At 35.1% G+C, this 22450-nt stretch overlaps 4 protein-coding genes across 4 annotated transcripts; 3 read left to right on the top strand and 1 right to left on the bottom strand.

The window, feature by feature from the left end:
- Positions 1 to 545: 545 nt before the first annotated feature.
- On the top strand, positions 546 to 4701 carry LOC105970603 (uncharacterized). Its single transcript, XM_012995432.2, has 4 exons — positions 546 to 902; positions 1575 to 1783; positions 3365 to 3472; positions 3959 to 4701. The coding sequence occupies exons 1-4, from the start codon at positions 611 to 613 to the stop codon at positions 4574 to 4576; spliced, it is 1227 nt and encodes a 408-aa protein (XP_012850886.2). The 5' UTR covers positions 546 to 610; the 3' UTR covers positions 4577 to 4701.
- A 4-nt stretch (positions 4702 to 4705) lies between these two features.
- LOC105970523 (Pentatricopeptide repeat (PPR) superfamily protein) lies at positions 4706 to 6575 on the bottom strand. The gene has a single exon (XM_012995359.2). It carries the CDS (start codon positions 6437 to 6439, stop codon positions 4820 to 4822), a length of 1620 nt encoding a protein of 539 aa, XP_012850813.2. The 5' UTR covers positions 6440 to 6575; the 3' UTR covers positions 4706 to 4819.
- A 3890-nt stretch (positions 6576 to 10465) lies between these two features.
- Positions 10466 to 12891, top strand: LOC148768594 (uncharacterized). Its single transcript, XM_088821134.1, has 3 exons — positions 10466 to 12250; positions 12343 to 12408; positions 12489 to 12891. The coding sequence occupies exons 1-3, from the start codon at positions 10523 to 10525 to the stop codon at positions 12678 to 12680; spliced, it is 1986 nt and encodes a 661-aa protein (XP_088677260.1). The 5' UTR covers positions 10466 to 10522; the 3' UTR covers positions 12681 to 12891.
- A 7745-nt stretch (positions 12892 to 20636) lies between these two features.
- LOC105970564 (coumaroyl-CoA:anthocyanidin 3-O-glucoside-6''-O-coumaroyltransferase 1) lies at positions 20637 to 22186 on the top strand. The gene has a single exon (XM_012995398.2). The coding sequence runs from the start codon at positions 20717 to 20719 to the stop codon at positions 22115 to 22117; it is 1401 nt and encodes a 466-aa protein (XP_012850852.2). The 5' UTR covers positions 20637 to 20716; the 3' UTR covers positions 22118 to 22186.
- The last annotated feature ends 264 nt before the right edge of the window (positions 22187 to 22450 follow it).

Here is a 22450-nt window from a genome sequence, read left to right as displayed (position 1 = left end):
ATGTAAATTTATTCAAAACATGTTTTTTTTTGGTAATTTTCAATATTATAAAGGAAAAATGGATTTTGTTTTGTTTTATAATAGTGTAAAAAATGATTAAATGGAGAAAGAGAAAAAAAAAGGAAAATGTGTTTTTTGTAAAAAAAAAAATGAAAATATTAGATTGAAAAATGAAAATATTACATGCTAAAAAGATGATAAATGCAATTTAAATTTTAATTAATTCATATTTCGAATTTGTGTGTAAAGGGCATTTTTGGAATGAATTTTACAAAGGATGTGTAGCAAAGATTTAGTTAAGCTTGTCATTTAGTTCTAATAAGTTTTCTCACTAGGGACCTATATCTTAAGGCCCCAAAAATAAAATCAAAGAGATGATAAATGGATGGAATGGAATTAAAGAATTAAAAAAAAATGAATTGCGTATACTAAAAGCCGAGATTTCACTGTGATTAATTCTTAAAGAGTTAAAGTGCATCAAAAAAAGGGAAAATAATAATTTATTAAAGAAAATAAAATATATTATTCTTCAGTGTTCACGCCTTCCATGCTGCAGTGCGGTGGGTTTAGAATTGAAAGGGTAGAGAGAGAAGGAAGGTAGAGAGAGAGAATGGAAAGCGGAATGATATCTGTAGATAAATGGAGTTACGGCAGCCAAGCCTACTTCTTAACCCACCTCCACGCCGATCACACCGCCGGACTTTCCTCCACCTGGAACCGCGGCCCTCTCTTCTGCTCTCGCCTCACCGCCAAGCTCTTCCCCTGCAAATTCCCCTCCTTCAACCTCTTCCTCCTCCGCGTACTCGACATCGGCTCTTGGTTTTCTCTTTCCTTCACCTCCCCTTCTTCCGGCTCCCCCACCACCATCTATGTCAAAGCCATTGACGCTCAGCATTGCCCCGGTAATTGCCCCTCCTTTTTTTTTAATTTATTTTTTGTGTCCGGCAGGTGTTTGTTGTAATTCCTCACTGACATTTTATCAGTTAGTTGGTGTTCCGTTTGTTGCATTATGATTTTCAATGTAGATTTCTTACTTCCTGGTTGTCGGTTAGTGTCTTTAATTCTGCAATGCATTCTTATTCTTTGGTGCTAAATTGAATGGAGAATGAATTGTGTTAGTTTGTGTCTATTTTTACGGCATAAGAAAACTGGAAGCAGGATTCGAATACATGAACTCTGTTGGCTTAGCATAGTTTCAGCTATAACAATTCTACATTGTTGAAATGTTCAGATCTACATGTTTACTTTCTGGTTTTGAGTGGCAATGTTAATTCGAGGGCTGGAAAAATATTCTAACTACAATGCAGAAACGATTGTTAGCAGTTTGATTCTGTTGTGTATGTATTTACGAGCTAATGTCGAGATATTCATTCATGTATAGTTGCCGAAATCTGTATCGAGCATACAATTATTTTTTTGTATACTGCCTTCCACTTGTCATTAAAATATTTTAGTTCTTACGCCATACAAATTATATTTATCCACTACGTAAGTTTTATTATCTTGCTTCTAGTATCTTCTAGTATCTCCTTGAAAACCTTAATTCTTCTCCTGTTTCACCGATCATCAAACAGGTTCTGTTATGTACTTGTTTCGAGGTGATTTTGGCTGTATGCTGTTCACTGGCGATTTTCGATGGGAAGTAACTGGTAGTGGAGTGGAAAATAGAAGGGCTATGTTACTTGATGCTCTCAAAAACGAGACACTTGATACTTTGCACCTCGATAATACTTATTGCAATCCAAAATACTCCTTTCCTTCCCGTGAAGTTGCTGCCAGGAAGGTACAAATTCTATGCCTCTAAATGTATTCTTTTCATTTATTAGTATGTATGCTGCCTGTTACAGTTAAATCTCGCACACGCAGATTAATATAAGAAGCTGTTAGGGATTTTCCACCTCACCCCCATAAGAGCAGTAGTTCTCTTGTTTCTCTTGCCCTCAGCTTACCATAAACGTTTTAAAGGTTACACCACACGAGTTTACTCATTATGTTTCTGAAAAAAGAGACAGTCCATCATAAGCTGCATATAGGTTGTCCGTAAAATTTTCGGTAAATTGTTGAGGAGTCTCTCTAAACTAAGGAGGACTATAATTAGATTTCAGTAAGAGCAGCTATGTTTCGTTAGCTGTAAGTCCTTTGGTTTATCATTTTCATTTCTATAAATTGATTTTAAGCATGTTGTGACATTTTCACACTTGAGTAGTTCAAATTCCAAATCATAAACATAAAAACCTAATTCGTAACACGCTAAACACACATACAAGCATTATCTTTCGCCTTCCTTTATAATCTCCACCCAACTTTTAATGTTTTTTCTTTAGATTTTTCGATTATAACAATACTCTTATCATATCCTTCACTTTCAACAATTATTTTTTCTTTTTTCAGCAATTTTGCGTTGTGAATTGATGTTTCCTGGCACTTGTATGTAATTTTTGTGGGATTGTTGGTTTATGCAGTTGTTCTATTACAACTTTGGCTATATTTTCTCGGGTTTTAACAAGGAAAACATTATCTTAAAAATGGGAATCAAAGTAGATCTTCTAATTGGAAAATCGTAGGATAGAGTTTTGATATTTTTCCAGCAAATTCTGGTGGTTGTAGTGGTGGTGGTGATGATTTCTTTGATCTTTACGTTTTAGTTCGAGGCTTACCCTATTTAAAGTGAAACGGTCCAACCATCAATACTCACCACAGCCTTGGGTAGTGATGCAAGGCGGATTTTAGCGATATGATATCGTTTTCAGCTTTCAAAATTATTGTATTAGTAAGTTTAATATGTAAATAAACTTGAACCATAGTAATGTAAGCTAAATCTCAGTAAAAATAGCAAAAGTAAGCTAACTCATAGTAAAGTAATTTAGAACCTCAATAAAGTAAACTATAATATCAGTAAAGTTTATTAGAGCCTTAGTAAAGTAGGCTAAAATCTCAATAAAATAAGCTTAACCTTATTGAAATCATGAAAAAAAATAATACATGCAGAACCTTAGGTTAGTTTATTACCTCAGTTTGGTTAACCAAGTAAAACTAATTCAGAAAAGTTAACTAAGTGAAAGTTAACCCACCTTATTCATAGGGCAAAGGACTTTTGACTACGAAAACAGCAAGGTTACTTTGTCAAAATAAAGAGCGAAGGACTTTATGTTGGTGGGGTTTTAACTAATTGCCCTCGCTCTGAATGAAACTAGTTTCATAGCCTCATTCAGTTAAGATATTTAACGTGTAAAATACATAGTAATGCTGTGCTTTCATTAGTTTGTGTGAAATCTAAAACGCGAAAGCTCTGGAGAGATGCTATTGCACTTAAATCTATCAAACATCTTTGCTTTTGCTTCATAAGATTGATGGCTTATTACAGGTTGTTGATATCATTTCGTCTCATCCAAAACATGACATTGTTATTGCGATAGATTCTTTGGGGAAAGAAGATCTTCTGCTCCACATATCACGTGAACTGGACATAAAGGTACACATGCATCTTGCATCCTATTAAACACATTGAATAATCCATCTGCTTATTGTCACTTGAAACTGACTAAAAGAACCAAAGAAATGGGGATTAAAAAAAGAGAGGAGAATCTTGTTAGACGCTAGTCAGGCTAATAATTAATATAACAGTAATGCTATATTCTCCACTCCCCCCCCCCCCCCCCCAACCGGCATTTTAGTAATTTAGACTACTCTTGGGACATAGACTTACTGAATGTATCTCTGTATCACCGGATTTCGATACTGTAGTTTGGTTAAAATCATCGTTTTCTTCTTTGTTCGTGGCTATATCGACATAGTTTCGTATTCTTCAACTTCGTAATACTGCTTACGATCACCCTTCACTAATTGATCTCAATTTAAAACATTTTCATGAAGAGTCAGAGTGAGTGGACATAAATTTCAATCTCATTTAGAACATGTTTCTCTTACTGAAAGGTGTAAACCTTTTGATTTCTTACAGATTTGGGTTTGGCCGGAGCGATTGCAGATCATGCATCTTCTCGGATTCCACGAGCATTTCACCACACAAACCTCTCTCACTAGAGTTCGGGCGGTCCCACGTTATAGTTTTAGTATCGAAACTCTCGAAGCGCTGAACACAATCCGCCCAACCATAGGGATAATGCCATCTGGACTTCCGTGGGCGACTAAACAAAATGACAATCCTTTCAGCTCTTCTGAGTACATATTTGTAGTTCCATATTCCGATCACTCGTGCTTCTCTGAGATACAAGAATTCATCGAGCTTCTCCGACCAATTAAGATCAAAGGAATAGTATCTTCTTCTTCGTGTTGTATTGACCCTTGTTATTACTTTGACCACCTTTGTGGGACCCAGCAAGCAATCTGGAGGATTCAAGCGAAGATTGAAAATGATGAGGGAGTTGATACATCAGTTGAAGCTGCTGTAATAAAATCATCAGCAGCAAAAGAAGAAGAAAAAGAAAGTTCGACTGTTGTAGGAAGGAAAAGAAGGCGTATTCTTGATCAGGTCGATTTTTTCGGTATCCGTGTAAGTAGGGTTAGCTTGTTGAGGAGGCTATGTCGTGGCGGCGTTAGACTTGCAGATACTGAATGAATTGGGAAATTATCTCTGAGTTGTAATTAACACCTCTCTTCCACTTTAGAAATGTACAAATGGAAGAAGACTTGCTGATATATATATAATTAGTTCTAATTAAAATCATATGAGCTTTACGTAAATTTGCGAATAGTTCGTTTAGTTGGAATCTATCATTGGTAGATAGTCATGGTAGTCGTAATATCAGAACTCGAAGTACAATCATAAGGCGATATGTAAAATCGTAATACATATCATTTTTTATCCAATTCCAACCATTTCACCGTACAGCTGACGAGCCCTTGTCTCGTTACCATTCTGCAAGTGTCCAGCAATTAATCTCTCGTACACATTCGGACTAGGAATAAATGATTGACATTTCATTAACCCCAAATACTTCTCTGCCTCTTTTAATTTCCCGTTATTGCATAAACTGACAATCACCGAAGTAAATCCCAACACATTGGGAAATATCGAACGGTATTCCATCTCAAACAAAAGCTTTGTGAGCCCCTCAACATCATCTTCTTTACCGTAACCACAAACAAGATGAGAATACGTATTTTCGTCGGCAACAAATCCTTTATCCAACAAGATTGTCAATATCTCATCAGCTTTCTTCGTCTTTGCATTTTCACAAAGCTTCCCAAACATCTCATTTACAGACGAACAGCTAGGAACGAGACCCATACTCATCATTTTCTTACAAAATACAACCCCATACTCGAATCTTCCGTACGAAGAACAACCTTCGATCAGATGATTAAACGTCTCGTCAAAAGGCTTCAAACCCAAACTTTCCATCTCTTCGAACAGTCCGACTGCCTCATCAATTCTCCCCTCCTCACAATACGCCCCGATGAACAAACTGCACACGAAAGCGTTCTCTTCAAAACCTCTCTTGAGCATTTCCTCGTATATTTCTTTAGCGTTATCCAAATTTCCCATCTTAACCTTGGCAAAGATAACCAACGAGTAAGAAATAGTATCCAAGATCATCGCTTTCTGCAACATCCGTTTCAATAAAACCAACCCTTCTTCGATTTTGTCCTCCTCTATCATCTCATACACCAAACAAGTATTCACAATTACCCGAGGAATCGAACACCTCTTCCCGTGCATCCTATCCACAATTCTAAGAAACCTTTCCAATTTTCCTTCTTTGCATAAAGCACTAACCATGATTCTCGTCGTCATTTCATTCGGGCACATTCGTTCGCTAATCATGTGCTCGTATACGCTCCAAACCAAACGGGACTTGCTCAATTTTATCATCACGTGTAGCATAGTATTGAAACTAATCACACTCAACGGAAAATCGTGACGAGACAACAACTTGCAAGCATCGAGAATATCATCAACCATTCTCAACTTGGAACAAGTTTGTATAAACAAGTCGAATACAAACGGAACCGATTCAACAATTTCATAACTATCGATCAATGATTCAAGAACATCGAGCATTCGAGAATCTCCATCGGAGAAGTCTTTGATTAAAACCGATTCGATCAACGCCTTGGCATCCTTGATTAGCCTAGCTTTCACCAAAATGTGGATTGTTAAGCAGTAATTTGAAAGCCCGTGTTCGAAATTCATTTCTTTACTCGACCAATGGAAGAAGTTGAGGGCTTTTCTTGAATTAATGGGTTCTTTGAGCTGCAAGAGTATTTTCTGAACTATTTGGTTGGTGAATTTGAGTGAGCCAAACTTTTCGGAAAGGGTTTTCCAGCTGCGGCGTTCGTGTAAAGAATCGATTAAGGAGGTGATGCTGCTGCTGCTTGTGTTGCCATTGATTTCGGGTTTCGTTAATGTGTGAATTAACGGGAGAAATGGAATTGTAGATTGTTTTCTGCGTGAAAAGATTCCAACAAAAGTAGCCATTTGAGGAGTTTGTTAGCCAATCGAGCCGTCGGAAACCGGTTAAGCCGGACGGTGGAGAATGATAAACTTTTTGGATGATGAGAGAAGTTGAGTGCGGACTTTTGTCGAACAGATGGTGTGCAGAATATCAAATGATTATTTAATATAAGATACTGAGGCTTCATTGAAAGTAGAAAGAGAATTGTTAGAGAGAGAAGATCTCCATTGTTGGTGTTCGGTGAAGAAGAAAATAAAGAAAAACATGGAAACAAACGGGATTGCAGAACAGACGGATTAAAATGAGGAGTAAACTGGACTAGATAATAAAATAATGGACCAATAGGCAAACCCTTTTAATTACTACCGGTATGAAATTTTGGTGCTATGAAATTTATTATCCTGACTAAAAATTTCGGTATACCAGATATTCGATATGGTACGATGATTATAATTACAGGTTTATGTTATTTACTATTTTTGTCAAAATTGAATATCATTTTTGTAAAACAATTCATGATATATACTTGTTTAAAATTCTCAAAACTGGTATTTAAGATATAAGTATTCTAAATGTATGTTCTTAATTTACCAAATATAAAATCCTTCTTAAATAAAATTATAACATAAATTTCTTAGCGTAAACTATATCACCGTTAATAAAATAATTAAAAATATTTTTAACATACCTAAAAAATACAATTGAATTTAAGTATTATTAGTTACTAGCTACTATCTTCACTTTTTATACAAAATAAATTAGAGAAAATTAGAGAAAACCCCATCTATGTAATATAGTTAAAGAAATACCCCATCCAAAAAATAATTAGAGAAAACCCCATTAGCTAATATTCCACCCATGTGATATTCCATGATTCCAAAATTACTCTTAATTGTCTATTATACTCTTTCAAAACCTTAATCTTATTTTTAATTTTTTATCCGCCGCTTTCACGTTCTAGTTTTTCTCTCTGTTATGTTTTCTTCTCTGTTTTCTCCGGCAATCTTCTCCCTGCTGCTGTCGCTGCCGCCGGAAGATGGAGAAAGAAAGAAGAAGAAGCACTCGTCGTCGGCGTGTGGAGGAGAAACACTCTTCTTTCTCAACAGCCTGTTCCATCCCGTCGGCGTGTGGAGGAATAAGAAGAGGAACATGCTGTTGAGAAAGAAGAGGAAGCACTCATCGTCGGAGGAGAATCAACGGAAATTGTTGATGAAAGTATTTGTTTTTTTGGACATTGAAATGCTAATTTATGTTTTTTTTGTATAAATTATTTATTTTATTCTTGTTAATGATTGGTTGAATTGTGTGGTGCGGTGGTATGGTGACAATTGGAAGACAGATTTAGGGTCTTTTAGTGAATCGTGCGGGGACGGTGCGTGTATAGAATTTCGCGCAGACTGAAACGTTAATCGACTATGTACATGTTCATAGTCGATTAAGCTAATCGACTATGCTCTGGTAGTCGATTAAGGTTGATCGACTTCAGTTTTTTTTTTTTTTTTTGGATTTTTTGTTTATTGATTCAAATTGTATAAATCATTAATGATGGTTGTATATTTTTTGTTTTTTGTAATATATAGTTGATTTTGCATTTTTTCGCAGTTGTGATTTTTATTTTTAGTAGCAAATTCTTAATCGACTATGCTACTTCACATCATAGTCGATTAATATGCTTCACTGACTCCAATTTTTTATTTTTATTTTGAATTTTTTGTTTATTGATTCTAATTGTATAAATCAATTATAATGTTTGTATATTGTTTGTTTTTGTAAAATATAGTTGAGTTTGCATTTTTGTAGTTGTGATTTGTTATTTTTAGTAGTCGGTTCCTTAATAGACTATATTTCATCATAGTCCATTTAATATGCTTCATAGTCGATTAATATAACTGATAGAGAAAAAAGTTAAAAAAAAAAAAAATTTAAATTTAAAAAAAAAAAATAATAATAATAGAAAAAAGAAAAATAAAAAGAAAGAAAGAAAGCACGGCTGATGGGTCATGACTCATGGGGATAGTGTGTACGGTGGAGGGACATAAATGGAAAAATGAGTGGCTGAAATTTGGAGTGGATTTTTCTCAAATGGTGCAAAATAATTTGAGTTTTTCCCTATTAAAAGAAGTATTGAAGGGTTATATCAAAGAGCCCCTATTAAACAATAAGTTTTTTTTATTTTATTTATTATTAATATTTACAAGAAGTATTGAAGGGTTATATCAAAGAGCCGCTATTAAACTATAAGTATTTTTATTTTATTTATTATTAATATTTACAGTGGAGTATTACAATCATAGCCCTATCAAAATATTTCGGTACGATACAATAATTACTTGGTAGAAACATTTCCGTAGAATTCCATAGGAGAACGGGTTTTGTAGGATAATATGGTAAACAAAAATGAGCACCCCTAATTGAGATTTTACTTCTTAATAAATTCTTAATTTTAATTGATATTTAACATAAATCCATTGGGCCTAAAAAACCTTATATACCCCACTAATTAGTATAATTATTTTAGGGTAAATTACACTCACACTCCTGAGGTATGCTTAAATAATTTTAAGGTCCCTATGGTATCAATAATTACACTCACCCCCTGAAACGTAATTAGAAACTTTAACGGGATAATGCATTGGATACATCATTCCGATAGGGTTCTAATGGACTATTACTTTTAGCTAGTGGTGGAGATAAGATATAGTTATGGGGAGTTATGGGGTGACATGGCTCCCCCAATATTTCTTAAATCACCTATAACTCTTTGTTGTCTCCACCGGTTCCTGAAACCAATAGTCCGTTAGAACTCTATCGTAATATCGTATCCAATGCATTATCCCATTAGAGTTTATAACTACGTTTCAAGGGGGGTGAGTGTAATTATAGATACCACAAGGACCTTAAAGTTATTTAAGCATACCTCAGGGGTATGGATATAATTTATCCATTATTTTAAATTAAAGTACAGTGAATTAAATGCAGAATCCACCAAAATCACATTACCTACAAATCCTCCGGGATAATTACATTTTTGGTCCCCCAAGTTTGCCCGTTTTTCAGTTTTGGTCCCCCATTTACCGCAGACAACAAAATACACTCTCGTTTTACCACATTCTAACACATTTGGTCCTACCATTTGGTTGACCGTCTCACCTAACAGTCAACCGTCATGTGCCACGCACGTGACTTCAAATTAGGGCTCAAATCGTATTTTTTCCCCCAAAATCAACATTTCTCTCTCTCTCTCTCTCTCTCTCTCTCTCTCTCTCTCTCTCTCTCTCTCTCTCTCTCTCTCTCTCTCTCCACGCGCTCTCTCTCTCTCTCCACGCTCTCTCTCTCTCTCTCCACGCTCTTCAAATTAGGGCTCAAATCCGGGTCGAAGAAGAAACAACAAGAAAAGAGGAATTTGGTACAAATTTGGGGAAAATCTGAATATGGGCAGGTACTTGGAAACTGATACCGATGTGGCTTCTATGAAACCTATTAACTATGAAGTTGAAATATACTTAGAACAGTTGGGGTTAGAAGAAACTGTGAATGTGGTACCTACCTTGCAAAGTCAAGTTGCATCATCAATCATTACTGATGAGCAAACTGACAATGTTTTACCTGAATTGCCCAATGTTGAACCTGAGTTAAGCAATGAGAGTGATAGTGAGGAAGATGGTGATGAGTTTTATGATAGTGATTATGACTTTGAAGAAGATGACAAGTTGTTTGAAGCCTATGTAGATCCAGATGCTGAGTTCGGTGGGGTTAAATCAAAGGGTAAAGATAAGGTCTCTGAATTTGTCTCAGATGATATGTATACTAGGATGCTTAATGAAGAAGGTGATGATGACTGTGTTAATAGTGACTCAATGGGCAGTGACTGTGGCTCTGATGATGAACATAGGGTTAAATTCCCCGAGTTTAATCCTAAAACTGACAATAAAAACCCTAAGTTAAAGCTTGGGTTGGTTTTTTCTTCAACAAAAAGAAGCAAAATTTGCTATAGAGAGCCACTGCCTTAGGAGGGGGATGATGATCAAGTTTTACAAGAATGACATAGAAGACTGAGGGCCTGTTGTAAGAATGATGGTTGCAAATGGTCAATACATGTTTCTCCAATGCATAATGACAAGACTTGGCAAATCAAAACTTATGTGTCTGACCATAACAACTGTTATTGGAACTACAACAACAGCAGCCTCAAGTCCAACTGGATTGGTAAAACTTTCATGAAAAAATTCAAAGAAAATCCTAAGTTAGGCACAACTGAGTTCAGAAATGAAGTGTGCACAACTTTGAAAGCAAGTGTCTCCAAATCTCAAGCCTATAGGGCAAAGCAAAAGGCACTAAAGGCTATTCAAGGTTCAGAAGAAGAACAATTTCAAAAAATAAGATCTTACTGTGAAGAACTCAAAAGAACAGACACAAATGCCACTGTTGTTTTAAAATTGACAGAGGACACAGAAGGTTTAAGGTTTCAAAGATTGTACATTTGCTTTTCAGCTTGCAAAGAAGGGTTCAAGAATGCTTGTAGACCTGTCATAGGAGTGGATGGGTGTTTTTTGAAAGGGCAGAGGGGTGGACAATTATTGGCTGCAGTTGGGTTGGATCCAAATAATAACATATACCCAATTTGTTATGCTATTGTTGAGGGTGAAACTAAGGAAACCTGGATGTGGTTTCTTCAGTTGTTAGATGAAGACATTGGCTTTGAGGAACAACACAAGTGGACATTTATGTCTGACAAACAAAAGGGACTTATCCCTGCTTTTGAAACTCTATTCCCAGGTGCAGAAAACAGATTCTGTGTAAGGCATTTACACAGTAATATGAAGAAGGATGGGTTTGGGGGTATGGCCATTAAGAGTGCACTGTGGGCAGCTGCAAAAGCCACTAGAATTGAAGAGTTCAAGAGGAGAATGGAAGAACTGAGGGCTATAGATGAAGCTGCATACAATTGGTTAGTGAAGAAGCCTCCTCAGAATTGGACCAGGTCTCATTTCAATCCATTTCCAAAATGTGATATCTTGTTGAACAATATGTGTGAGTGCTTTAATTATTTCATCCTTGATGCAAGAGAGAAACCAATAATACCAATGCTTGAGTGTATAAGAAATCTGTTGATGGCTAGAATGGTGTTGAATAGGGAAAAAACTCTAAAATGGGATACAAACATTTGTCCCAAGATCAGAACTGTCTTGATAAAGAATATGAAAGAGGCTGGTGAGTGCATCCCAATGAAATCAGATGAGTGGAATTTTCAGATAATGGGGATGTATGATCAGCATACTGTTGACATAAGAGCAAAGAGTTGCAGCTGCAGAAGATGGGATTTGACAGGTATCCCTTGCAAACATGCCATTTATGCCATTTGGTGTAGGCATGAAGACCCTGAGCAATATGTTCATCACTGTTACAGTGTTGACTCATATAAAAGAGCATATGAAAACTCCATTTCACCAATAAATGGACCAGAATTTTGGCCTCAATGCACTTTGCAGCCTCCATTACCACCAATGTATAAAGAAAAAGCTGGTAGACCACAAAAACTGAGAAGAAGAGAGCCAGATGAGCCACCTTCTGTTGGGGGAACAAAGTTAAAGGGGGTTCCAAGAATTAATAAGTGCAGAAAGTGTGGGCAAGCAGGGCATAATGCTAGGAAATGTGGAGGAAAAAGAAAGGCTGTGGAAGAAACAAATGAAGTTGATCAAGGTGTGCAAGAATCTAGGCAAGAACCTGATCAAGGTGGGCAAGAATCTAGGCAAGAACCTGTTACACAACAAAGCACTGCTGCAATGAATGTTTCTCAAAGAGGAGAAACACAAGTTCCACAGAGGAAGATGCAGGTAACTTTATTCATTTTTTATTCAATGTTCTTCATTTTTTTCAATGTTTATTCTTATTTTAGTTTATTATTATTATTATATCACTGTTGTAGGTAAGAAGGCCAACAAAAAGGCAAGTGAATATGACAGGAACTTCAAATACTACCTCTACAATCAATGTAAGTGTTTACTGAACCTTTTGATTGTTTAATGTACTTAATGGTTTGTTTACTGAACCTTTTTCTTTTTGTTGATGTAGATGCAGATCAATGAAGGTTCAAGTGTAAGTACTCCTGTCATTGTCAAGGGAGGAGTTAATTTCATCACAATGTCCAACCTCAGATCTGCTTTTGACATCCAAGGCTCTACAAGTTCTGCAAATCCATTCACTGCACCAAGGCCAGCCAAAAAGCCAACACACTCAAAGAATGGATCAAAGAAGACCACATAACTTCATGTTTTTCCTATGTTTGAATTGTTGTTGCAATGACTTTTGGAGTACTTTATGGACATGTACTTTATTTTGTTTGTTTTGTCATCCATTGGAATGATGTTACTTTACTTTGGGTTGATTTGTTTGTTTGTTGTTGTTATGTTCATTTGGAATGTTGTTTAATTGGAATGTTGTTCATTTGGAATGTTGTTAATTTGGAATTCTGGATTTGTTCAGTTGGAATGTTTTTCAATTGGAATTTTTATGGGATTTGGAATCATTCATGCTTGTATTTTAGTTCTTATATATATTGATCTCATTTGTTGCTCACCATCACACAGTAGCACACATTAACCATCACCGTCTTGTTGCATTTGCATTCAAAACATCAATAGTCTAACCATTCATTACATTCAAAATATGCATTACAAAAGTCATATATGCATTGCTATAAACAAAAGCAATTACATCATTAGAGGAGAACATTACATCAATTGAGCTTCAACATCAGACAACATTACATCATTAGAGCTTCAAAATCATATGCATTGCTATAAACAAAAGCAAAGCAAGAATCACAACCATCAACTTCCTTACTTTCTTCTTGTATAATTCAAGTTGAATCAACATCTTCCTTTGGTTTTCCTTCTCTTCTTTCATGTCATCTTCCAATTTGTTCAATTTCTTCAACAATCTGGGAATAATTTGTTTTGACCTTCCACACATTTCTGGATCGACCCACTCAAAATAATTGCAATGTGATACTTTCTGTGACAAAAAAAAAAAAAAGAAATTAATTGAAATTCGTAACTGAAACAAATGGCACCCCTTAATTTCAGATATTTACTCACCATGTAATTCGCACATGCAAGAAATCGTCGCCCAGGGTTTTTATCAGTCCACGAAGTGTTTATTGGAAGCTCAATTCCACATTTACATGTATGAGCTTCGATTGGAAATGGTCTTGCACTCCAATCCCCAGAATCACTGCCAGTTTGCTGTTTTCGACTTGATGTGGTCGATCGACTACTCATGTTTTCAAGTGGGGGAGAGAGAATTTCGTGATTTAGTGTTTGGATTGTTGAAATCGGAATTTCTTCCAAAAAATAGGGTTCTTGCAAAAATCCCCAATTTGAAAGAGAGAGAGAGAGCGTGGAGAGAGAGAGAGAGAGAAATGTTGATTTTGGGGGAAAAAATACGATTTGAGCCTAATTTGAAGTCACGTGCGTGGCACATGACGGTTGACTGTTAAGTGAGACGGTCAACTAAACGGCAGGACGAAATGTGTTAAAATGTGGTAAAACGAGAGTGTATTTTGTTGACTGCGGTAAATGGGGGGCCAAAACTGAAAAACGGGCAAACTTGGGGGACCAAAAATGTAATTATCCCCAAATCCTCCCAATATTTCTCCCCTAATTTGTTTATCACATCTAATCTTTCTCTATCTCTCCACAAATCTCGCCCCCAACTTCCCCAGTATCTCGAAAATCAGTTTCATCTTTTTTCTCTTGATCTCCAAAAACTCCAACAATGGTTTCATGTAATTTACTATTATTTTCGCACAAAAACTTCTTCTCTTTAGGGCAAACAGCATACACATATTGGTTCAACGTCACACAAGCTTTTTCAGTAAAAAAATTGACGTGTCTTTACAGTGGAAATGACAAAAACCACTTTGCACAATAGTGGTTTTAAGAAAATGGGAAGGTCAAAATCCATAGATTTAACTGCGCACGAAACCACTCTGTGCGCGAAAACCACTCTGCGTGCAAAAACCACTCTTACATTTGTTTAAGCATCAACAAAACGTGTACAGTGCACCAGACACATACAAATCTTATATACATCAACAAAACGTGAGCTGACACATACAAATTACTTTCCAATGTAAATCAATACAAAACCTCATATATAAATTCTCATGTGAGCCGAAAACCACCACGTGAATCTGCACCGCGGCGCTTATCCAATGACACAAACAAATTATTATTTCTGTGAGTTTCAATTCCAATTTTACATAAACGGAAATGTGCAATCAATAAGCGCTAATAGTGGAATTAGTTGAGAAAATGCTATTTAAAATATTTATGTAGAAGATATTATGTATCGATATTATGTATCTTCTAATAACATATATTAAAACACGTGTATTAATTAGTTAGGGTCATAATAGTAATAATTAAGGGTTTTTAATTAATAAAAGTTTGTTTTGGATTTATCTTAAAAATTAGGCTCAATTTTATTTTTCATTTTTAAGATAAATTCAAAACAACTTTTATTAATTAAAATTCTTAATTAGGAACATGGCAATTGAGTCTAATGGGCTAATTGAGTCTTTCCTTAGATTCTTTTGTGGTCCATTTATCTGGAACAGGCCAATTGAGTCCGATTTAGAACTTATAAAATGGGGGTCTTTACAAATAAGCCCATTAATGGGTATTTATTTATAAAGAGATCTAGACAAAAAACTCCTTTACCAATAAGTCCACACATGGTCCAGATTTTTGTAAAAGACTAAAATAACTCCTCATACTTTAATATGCTCCAATTTCATCCTTAACTTTATTTAACCTCAATTTGACCCCAAATTTCATAAATTATTCAATTTTGACCCAAAATTTTTTTTTTTCAAAAACTTTTTTTTTCCCGCCGGATTCCGGCGTTGACTTTTCAATATATTTTGTTTTTCGCCGGTTTCCGGCGTTGAGTTTTTCGATTTTTTTTCTTCTTTTCTTTCTTTCTGTAACCTTTTTTTTTCGTTTAAACAACAATATTGCTGTGATTGACAGTAATATTAACTATATTACTATTAAACACAGTAAAATTATTTATAGTAACAAATACACGGTGCACATCAACAATAATTTCCGTTTGCAACGTCTCACAGTATTGTACATTTTTGCTACTGGTAAAAACGCTATTTGATTTTATTTTTATCTACACATTTTGTTTTGACCTACAATCCTAAATGTAGACTTTGGTATCTCCACTTTTTTTTCTTTGTTTCGGTTTGTGTTTACTTCCACTTCGGTGACCTATTGCATAATTTGAATACTTAACTTTTACAGATGATTGTTGAGTGTAGATTTTACACCCAATACGTTTACTTTACATGGATCTTTTGTTTAGATTTAATTATATTTGTGCTTTAATTGATTAATTTTGTATTTTATATGTGAAAATGAAGGAAAAAAGATCAAAAAGAAAAGAAAAAGTTGCAAATTAGGAAATAAATCAAATTGAAAGAAGGAATCTCGCCACATCTTTGGCAATGTCCACCATTCCGAGCATATCTCTCACATACGAACTCCAAATCAACTGATTTTGGCGGCACTGGAAAGCTAATTTAAGGGGCTACAATTCTTATTTCACGCAACATTCCATAATTCGTACTCCAACATGAAAAAAATCGAAGAACGAATCCCTGATGGGGGAAAGTGGCGGAAATTCATTCCTATTAGGTATTCACTACTTTCTTATCAAGAAAAGCCTATAAAAACAACAAGTCTCTACACCAAAAGGACGAAATTTGACACTACAAAAACGCCAAGATCGAAGACTCAAGCATAGTGTTTCTTATTTCTTCTATAGATTATATTTTGTTTATTATAAGAATTACGAGTAGCTAAGTCTTTATTTCTAGGGAATTTGAATCCTATGTGGGATTTGTGAATCCAATATATGATTTTATGCAAGTATTAGTTTGGATTATTTCTTCTACTTGATTTATTAAGTGCATGAAATTGATCAATTTATGTGCTTTATTGTTATTGTTGAATGCATGAATCGAAAGATCGGTTTAACAATTAGAATTGTGGTAGAAGAGCCTTTGTGGTGTTAGCAAAGGAATACAGTTAACCTCTTAGGTAATCATTATTGAGATTTGTGCTTAATGCTTTGTTCTTGATTGAATTGTGTAGGAATACAGTAATTTAGTCTTGAATAATATAATCGTAATACACGCGGAAGCGGGTTATGATTAATTTAGCATCTCAGGTTAGTAATCCGAATTATTTGCTTGCATTATTGAGGGAATTGGGGGATCAATAATCACATAGGGGGAAGATAAAATCCGAAGCTCGTTTACTTTGATAATCTTCGTGTTTATTTATTTTTCTTGCTATTTAATTTGCGTTTAATATTTTAGTTTAATTTAGTTAATCATCTTTAATTAAACTGTGTAGGGGTGGGCTTGAACATAGTTGGGATAATCTAGCGCTAAGAATTTTATAGTTGAATATTCCTCGTGGGGTCGATATCCGGACTTAATTGTCCACTATATTACTTGTACGATACGTGCACTTGTGTGTAGGTATTACCGCCAACAATGATTAGATGAATTCATGGGCCTATATTTTCAAAATTTAGGAAATATATTTAATTTGCATATATATTATTTACGATAGCAAATACACCACACACAAGTTCTACAACAAATTCAGTTTGCAACGTCTCAGAGTGTTTTACACTTTTACTGCATGTAAAAATGCTAATTGGTTTTTCTTCATCAAAGTATTTTGCTTATGACCTATAACACTAAATGTAGACTTTTGTATTTTCTTTTGAGGCATTTCTTTTTTCTTTTTGTTTTGGTTTTTGTTTACTTCCACTTCGGTGATCTATTGCATAATTTGAGTTTGTAACCTTTACACATAGTTGGACAAATTCGTGTACCTATATTTTCGATTTTAGAGATATATTTGACATATTATTTACGGTAGGAAATATACCACGCGCATGTTCAACAACAATTTCAGTTTGATACGTCTCAAAGTGTTTACACTTTTACTACATGTAAAAACAATAATTGATTTTTTTTTTTCCTTTTCACCTAGGTATTTTGTTTTTGATCTATAATTATAAATGTAAACTTTGGTGACCTATTGCATAATCTAAGTTCTTTACTTTTAGAGATGATCTGATGAATTCATGTACCTATATTTTCAAATTTTATGAGATATATCTTGCATATTATCTACAGTAGCAAGTACTCAGTGCACGAGTTAAACAACAATTTCAGTTTGCAACTTCTCAAAGTATTTACACTTTTACTATAGGTAAAAACGCTAACTGATTTTTTTAATTTAGGTATTTTTCTTTTGATCTATAATCCTACATTTAGACATTGGTTTTTCCTGTTAAGGCAGATTCTTTTTATTTATTTTTTCTTTGTTTCGTTTTTTGTTTACTTCCACTTCGGTGACCTATTGCATACTCTGAGTTCTCAACTTTTTCAGATGGTCTAACGAATTTATGTGCCCATGTTTTCAGATTTTAAAAGATATATTTTGCATATTATTTAGTATTTACAGTAGCAAATACACAACGCACGAGTTCAACAATAATTTCAATTTGCAACGTCTCAAAATGTTTTAAACTTTTAATAAATGTAGAAATGCTAATTGATTTTTTTTTAGATTACAAACATTAATTAGAAATGTCTATCTTTCGTGCATCTAGGGGGCGATGTTGCAAGAAGTACAAAATCACAGTTTAACGATTAAATTAAGCTACAATATATTGAGAAACAACGGATCAATTGAGATGACAAGTGATATATATGTTGGACTTCGACCAGCGAGTCTAGAAGCCTAGATTCCGATATGCAGGCTCGATTGTTCAATTGTGAAAAACTATTGTTAATTGTGTTGATCAAGTTTTCAATATTATTTATCTATTTACTTATGATTTTCTTCTGTGGCAAGGTGTTTTCAATTTAATTTTTGTATTCAACATATTAAATTTTAAATAATTACGTAATTCACTTTTGGAATGTTATCGATGGATCCCGTGCAACGCACGGGCATAGTTACTAGTTCAAATAAAAGACAATCTAGCTACTTACCTAGAGTGGATGGATTTTAATTGAAACAAAAGACAATCTACCGTCTTACCTAAGGGTGTAAATCGTACTAATTGAATCGAAATCAGCACTTTTAATTTTTCGAAGTGCAAAACTGATTTGAATTCCTTTACAAAAATTGGAAAAATTAGATATCTGGAATTTCATAAATTGGATTGAAAAACTTGTAGCAAAATCAAAAAAAATCGGACCACGGCGGAATTCAAATTTTTTGTTTTTTAGTTAGCTATAGCATAAAATATATAAAAAATGATAGTATAAGCGTAATTTTCGAAATATACTCGAAAATTTTCGGATAAAAATTTAACATGTAATCTTATACAGTTAAAAAAAATCACAAATTTAATATTTTCAAATAAAAAGTATTGTTGCAAAATCCAATTTTTTTTCAGTGAAATCGGCGGAACTGAAATTTTTTGTTCTAATTTGCAATCCTATTATTATCCCTAATTATAAAAGGGTTTTTTATGCATAAGTCTGTGATCAAACATCTTTATTATTCTAGGTTCAGAGGTTTTATCTTTATCGTCAATAAATTCATGCGATTAAAATGTATTGTAAATGAAGGCAAAATTAATGTATATGACAAAATTACCCCCAACCATTTAAACTAAATTCCTAATTGTAACCCAATTTAACTTTAATTTCATCAATTTTGACTTTTTCTCTTTTTAATTTTTTTTTTCTCTGTGTTTTTCTTTTGCGTCGGTTTCCGGCGTAGATTTTTTTTTTCAAGCCGCAAGACTCTGGCCCGTTGACTTTTTTTTTCTTGTCCGAATTTTTTTATCCGTTCTTTTACGTCCGCCGATGAACGTTGGCCGTAATTGTCATGTCATTAACAGTAATTATACTGTCGCTAACAGTACATTTACATAATTCTATTGTCGTTGACAGTACATTTACGTAATTGTACCGTCGTTGCTGTCAACCACGTCAATATTTTAATTTTTTTGGCATTTTTTATTTTGTTTGATTTGTTGACAAGTCAACGTAAAAATATTACTATCGTTGACGGTAAAATTTCCTTAAACAAAATAATATTACTCTCAACCACATCAATATTATATTTTTTTGTTCTTTTTGTTTTGTTTGATTTGTTGAGTGATTAATGTAATAATATTACTGTAAACACAATAATATTACTGTGGTTGATGGTAATATTACTGTCGTTATCGTAATATTACTGTGGTTGAGTAATATTACTGTCAACCAGATCAATATTAATTATTTGACTTTTTATTATGTTTGTCTTTGTTGTATGGTGAACATATTAATATTACTCCATTACACAATAATAGTAATTCTTATTGTGTTAATATTACTGTGCTAGAGATTAATATAAAAATATTATTGTGTTAAACTATAGTATCGTAACCGCAGTAGAGTTTAACCACCAACAGTAATATAGGTAATATTATTGTGTTAAACAGTAATATATTAATATAAGTAATATGACTGTCAACCACATAAATATTATTGTTTAAACGAGCCAAAAAACGAAGAAGCAAAAAAGAAAAAAGAAAAAAAAAGGTCAACGCCGGAGCGACGATGGACGAAATTGTTGGATTTTGTGTCAAAATTGAATAATTGATGAGTTATAGGTCAAATTGAGGTTAAATCGAGTTAAGTGATGAAATTAAAGCATATTAAAATATGGAGATTAAATTCAGAGCGGATCAGCCGATATTTAATATAAATCGAATTCTACTAGTTTTTTGACATGTGGCACCCTTAAGTTTTATGTGTTATGGGTTCTGCTGGTTTTTTTTTTTTTTTTTTTTTTTTTTTTTTTCCAATTATTAGAATTCTTATTATATTTTTATTTAAACTATCCACGTGTCAGTCATGACATCTGACTTTCCTATTAAAATTTAAAACAGACCATCCAGTCTAAATTTGCACCCCAAAATATAATGGGATACTTTAATTTACACTTCTGAATAATGTATGGACTCAATTATAAAACTCAAAACGTTTTAGACGTGTCCAACATTAGTATAAAAATGGCGTTGCGTGATTCAAAAACATCAATTTATTTATTCTATATTTCCTTGTCAATTGTCAATTCCCACGTCACTAATCATAAAAAGCAAGCAATAATTCACACAATAAATAATGCCAAACACTCATTGCCATATTCATAAAAATTATAAAGATACCACTTCCGATTTCGCCCATTCGCCCTGCAAAAATGGTTTCTTCAGCCAAAGTCACGGTGGTTGAAACCTGCACCGTCGCTCCGCCGCCGCAGTCCGTGCCGGCGACCTCTCTCCCTCTCACCTTTCTCGACATACCTTGGCTTCTTTTCTCCCCAACTCAGCCACTCTTCTTCTACGAATTTCCCACCATCACCACCGCCCACTTCATACAAAACATCCTCCCAAACCTCACCAAAACCCTCTCCCTCACTCTCCAGCACTTCTTCCCTTTCGCCGGGAACTTGGTAACGCCGCCGCCGCCGCCGCATTCCGCCGCGCCCCCCCACCTAGAGTACACTGAAGACGACTCCATTCTCTTCACAGTTGCCGAGTCGGCCGCCGCCGCCGACTTCAAGAACCTCGCCACCAACCACAAGAAAACCGCCCGGGATTTCCGCGATCTGGTTCCTGCACTGCTGTCCGCCGGGAGCGGCGGAGAAGGTTCAAGAAAGCAGCAGCTATTGGCCATCCAAATAACCGTCTTCCCACAAACTGGGATTTCCATGGGCTTCAGCTTGCGCCACGTGGCAGCTGACTGGAGGACGTTTAACAATTTCTTGAAGGGGTGGTCTTCGCTCTGCAAAAGCGGCGGCGAGTCGTCGTCGTCGGAATATACCTCCTTACATGATAGGTCGGTGATAAGAGATCCATTTGGGCTCGGGTCAACTTTCTTGAATGAGTGGTGGGCCATGAAAATTGACCGGTCAATTAGTACTTGTGAAAAGACCATCATCATAAGATCCACTTTTGTGTTGGGTCCAATTGAAATGGAATCCATCAAGAAATGGATCTTGACCCGGTCCGAAACACTATTCGGGTCGACCCAACTACTCCTCTCGCCTTACGTCCTCGCTTGCGCGTTTCTATGGGTGTGTTGGGTGAAGGCGCATTGGTCGACGGGTGAAGAAGATTGTGTTCACTATTTTGGTTTCGTTGCTGGAGGAATGACCCGATTGCGTTACACGGTGCCCGACAACTACGTGGGTAATTGTGTCGGGTTTGGTCGATCGTCGGCCACGAGATACGAATTGCTAGGAGAAAATGGAATTCTATTTGCGGCGAAGGCAATAGGCGACACGATTAAGAAGTTAAATGCGGATATGTTGGGTGGTGCGGAGAATTGGATGTCGGATTGGAAGGTGTTACGCGAATCGGAGCTCCATATAATGGTGACCGGGTCGCCGAAGGTGGATCTTTACGGGTTGGATTTCGGGTGGGGAAGACCCGTGAAAATGGAAGATGTCTCAATCGATGGAACGGGTGCAATATCTCTTTGTGAATGTAGAGAGGTAGTTGGGGGCGTTGAAATTGGGGTGGCTCTTCCTAAGTTTAAGATGGATGATTTTACTATATTTTTTAATAAAGGTCTCAATCATTACTCTATTGGTTATTGAGAATGATTTTATAATTGATTTGCATCATCTGGTGAAAAAAATAATAAAATAATGTTGATTTGTGGTGTTTACAATGAAGCATTTTACCAAAGTATCCTTCGATTATTTTTTTTATTAAACAAATATAAAATAAATTAATATTGAATTGTCTAATTTACCCCTGACTATATTTTAGTAAATAATTAATTTAATATGTTTTAAAGATTCGAGCCGGGTCAACTCAGTAACGGACCCAATTTCATTTATGAAGTCGAGTTAACTCAGTGATCCAGTCGAGTTAACTCAGTGACCCAGTTTCATTTGATGAGTAATATTTCATTTAAGAAGTCGAGT

The sequence above is a fragment of the Erythranthe guttata genome, chromosome 8 (assembly GCF_056151865.1).
Source record: "Erythranthe guttata isolate IM_541 chromosome 8, IM_541, whole genome shotgun sequence".
Classification (NCBI taxonomy): Eukaryota; Viridiplantae; Streptophyta; class Magnoliopsida; order Lamiales; family Phrymaceae; genus Erythranthe; species Erythranthe guttata.
The sequence above is the reverse complement of the archived record's forward strand: the minus strand, read 5'-3'. Positions and strand labels throughout refer to the sequence as shown.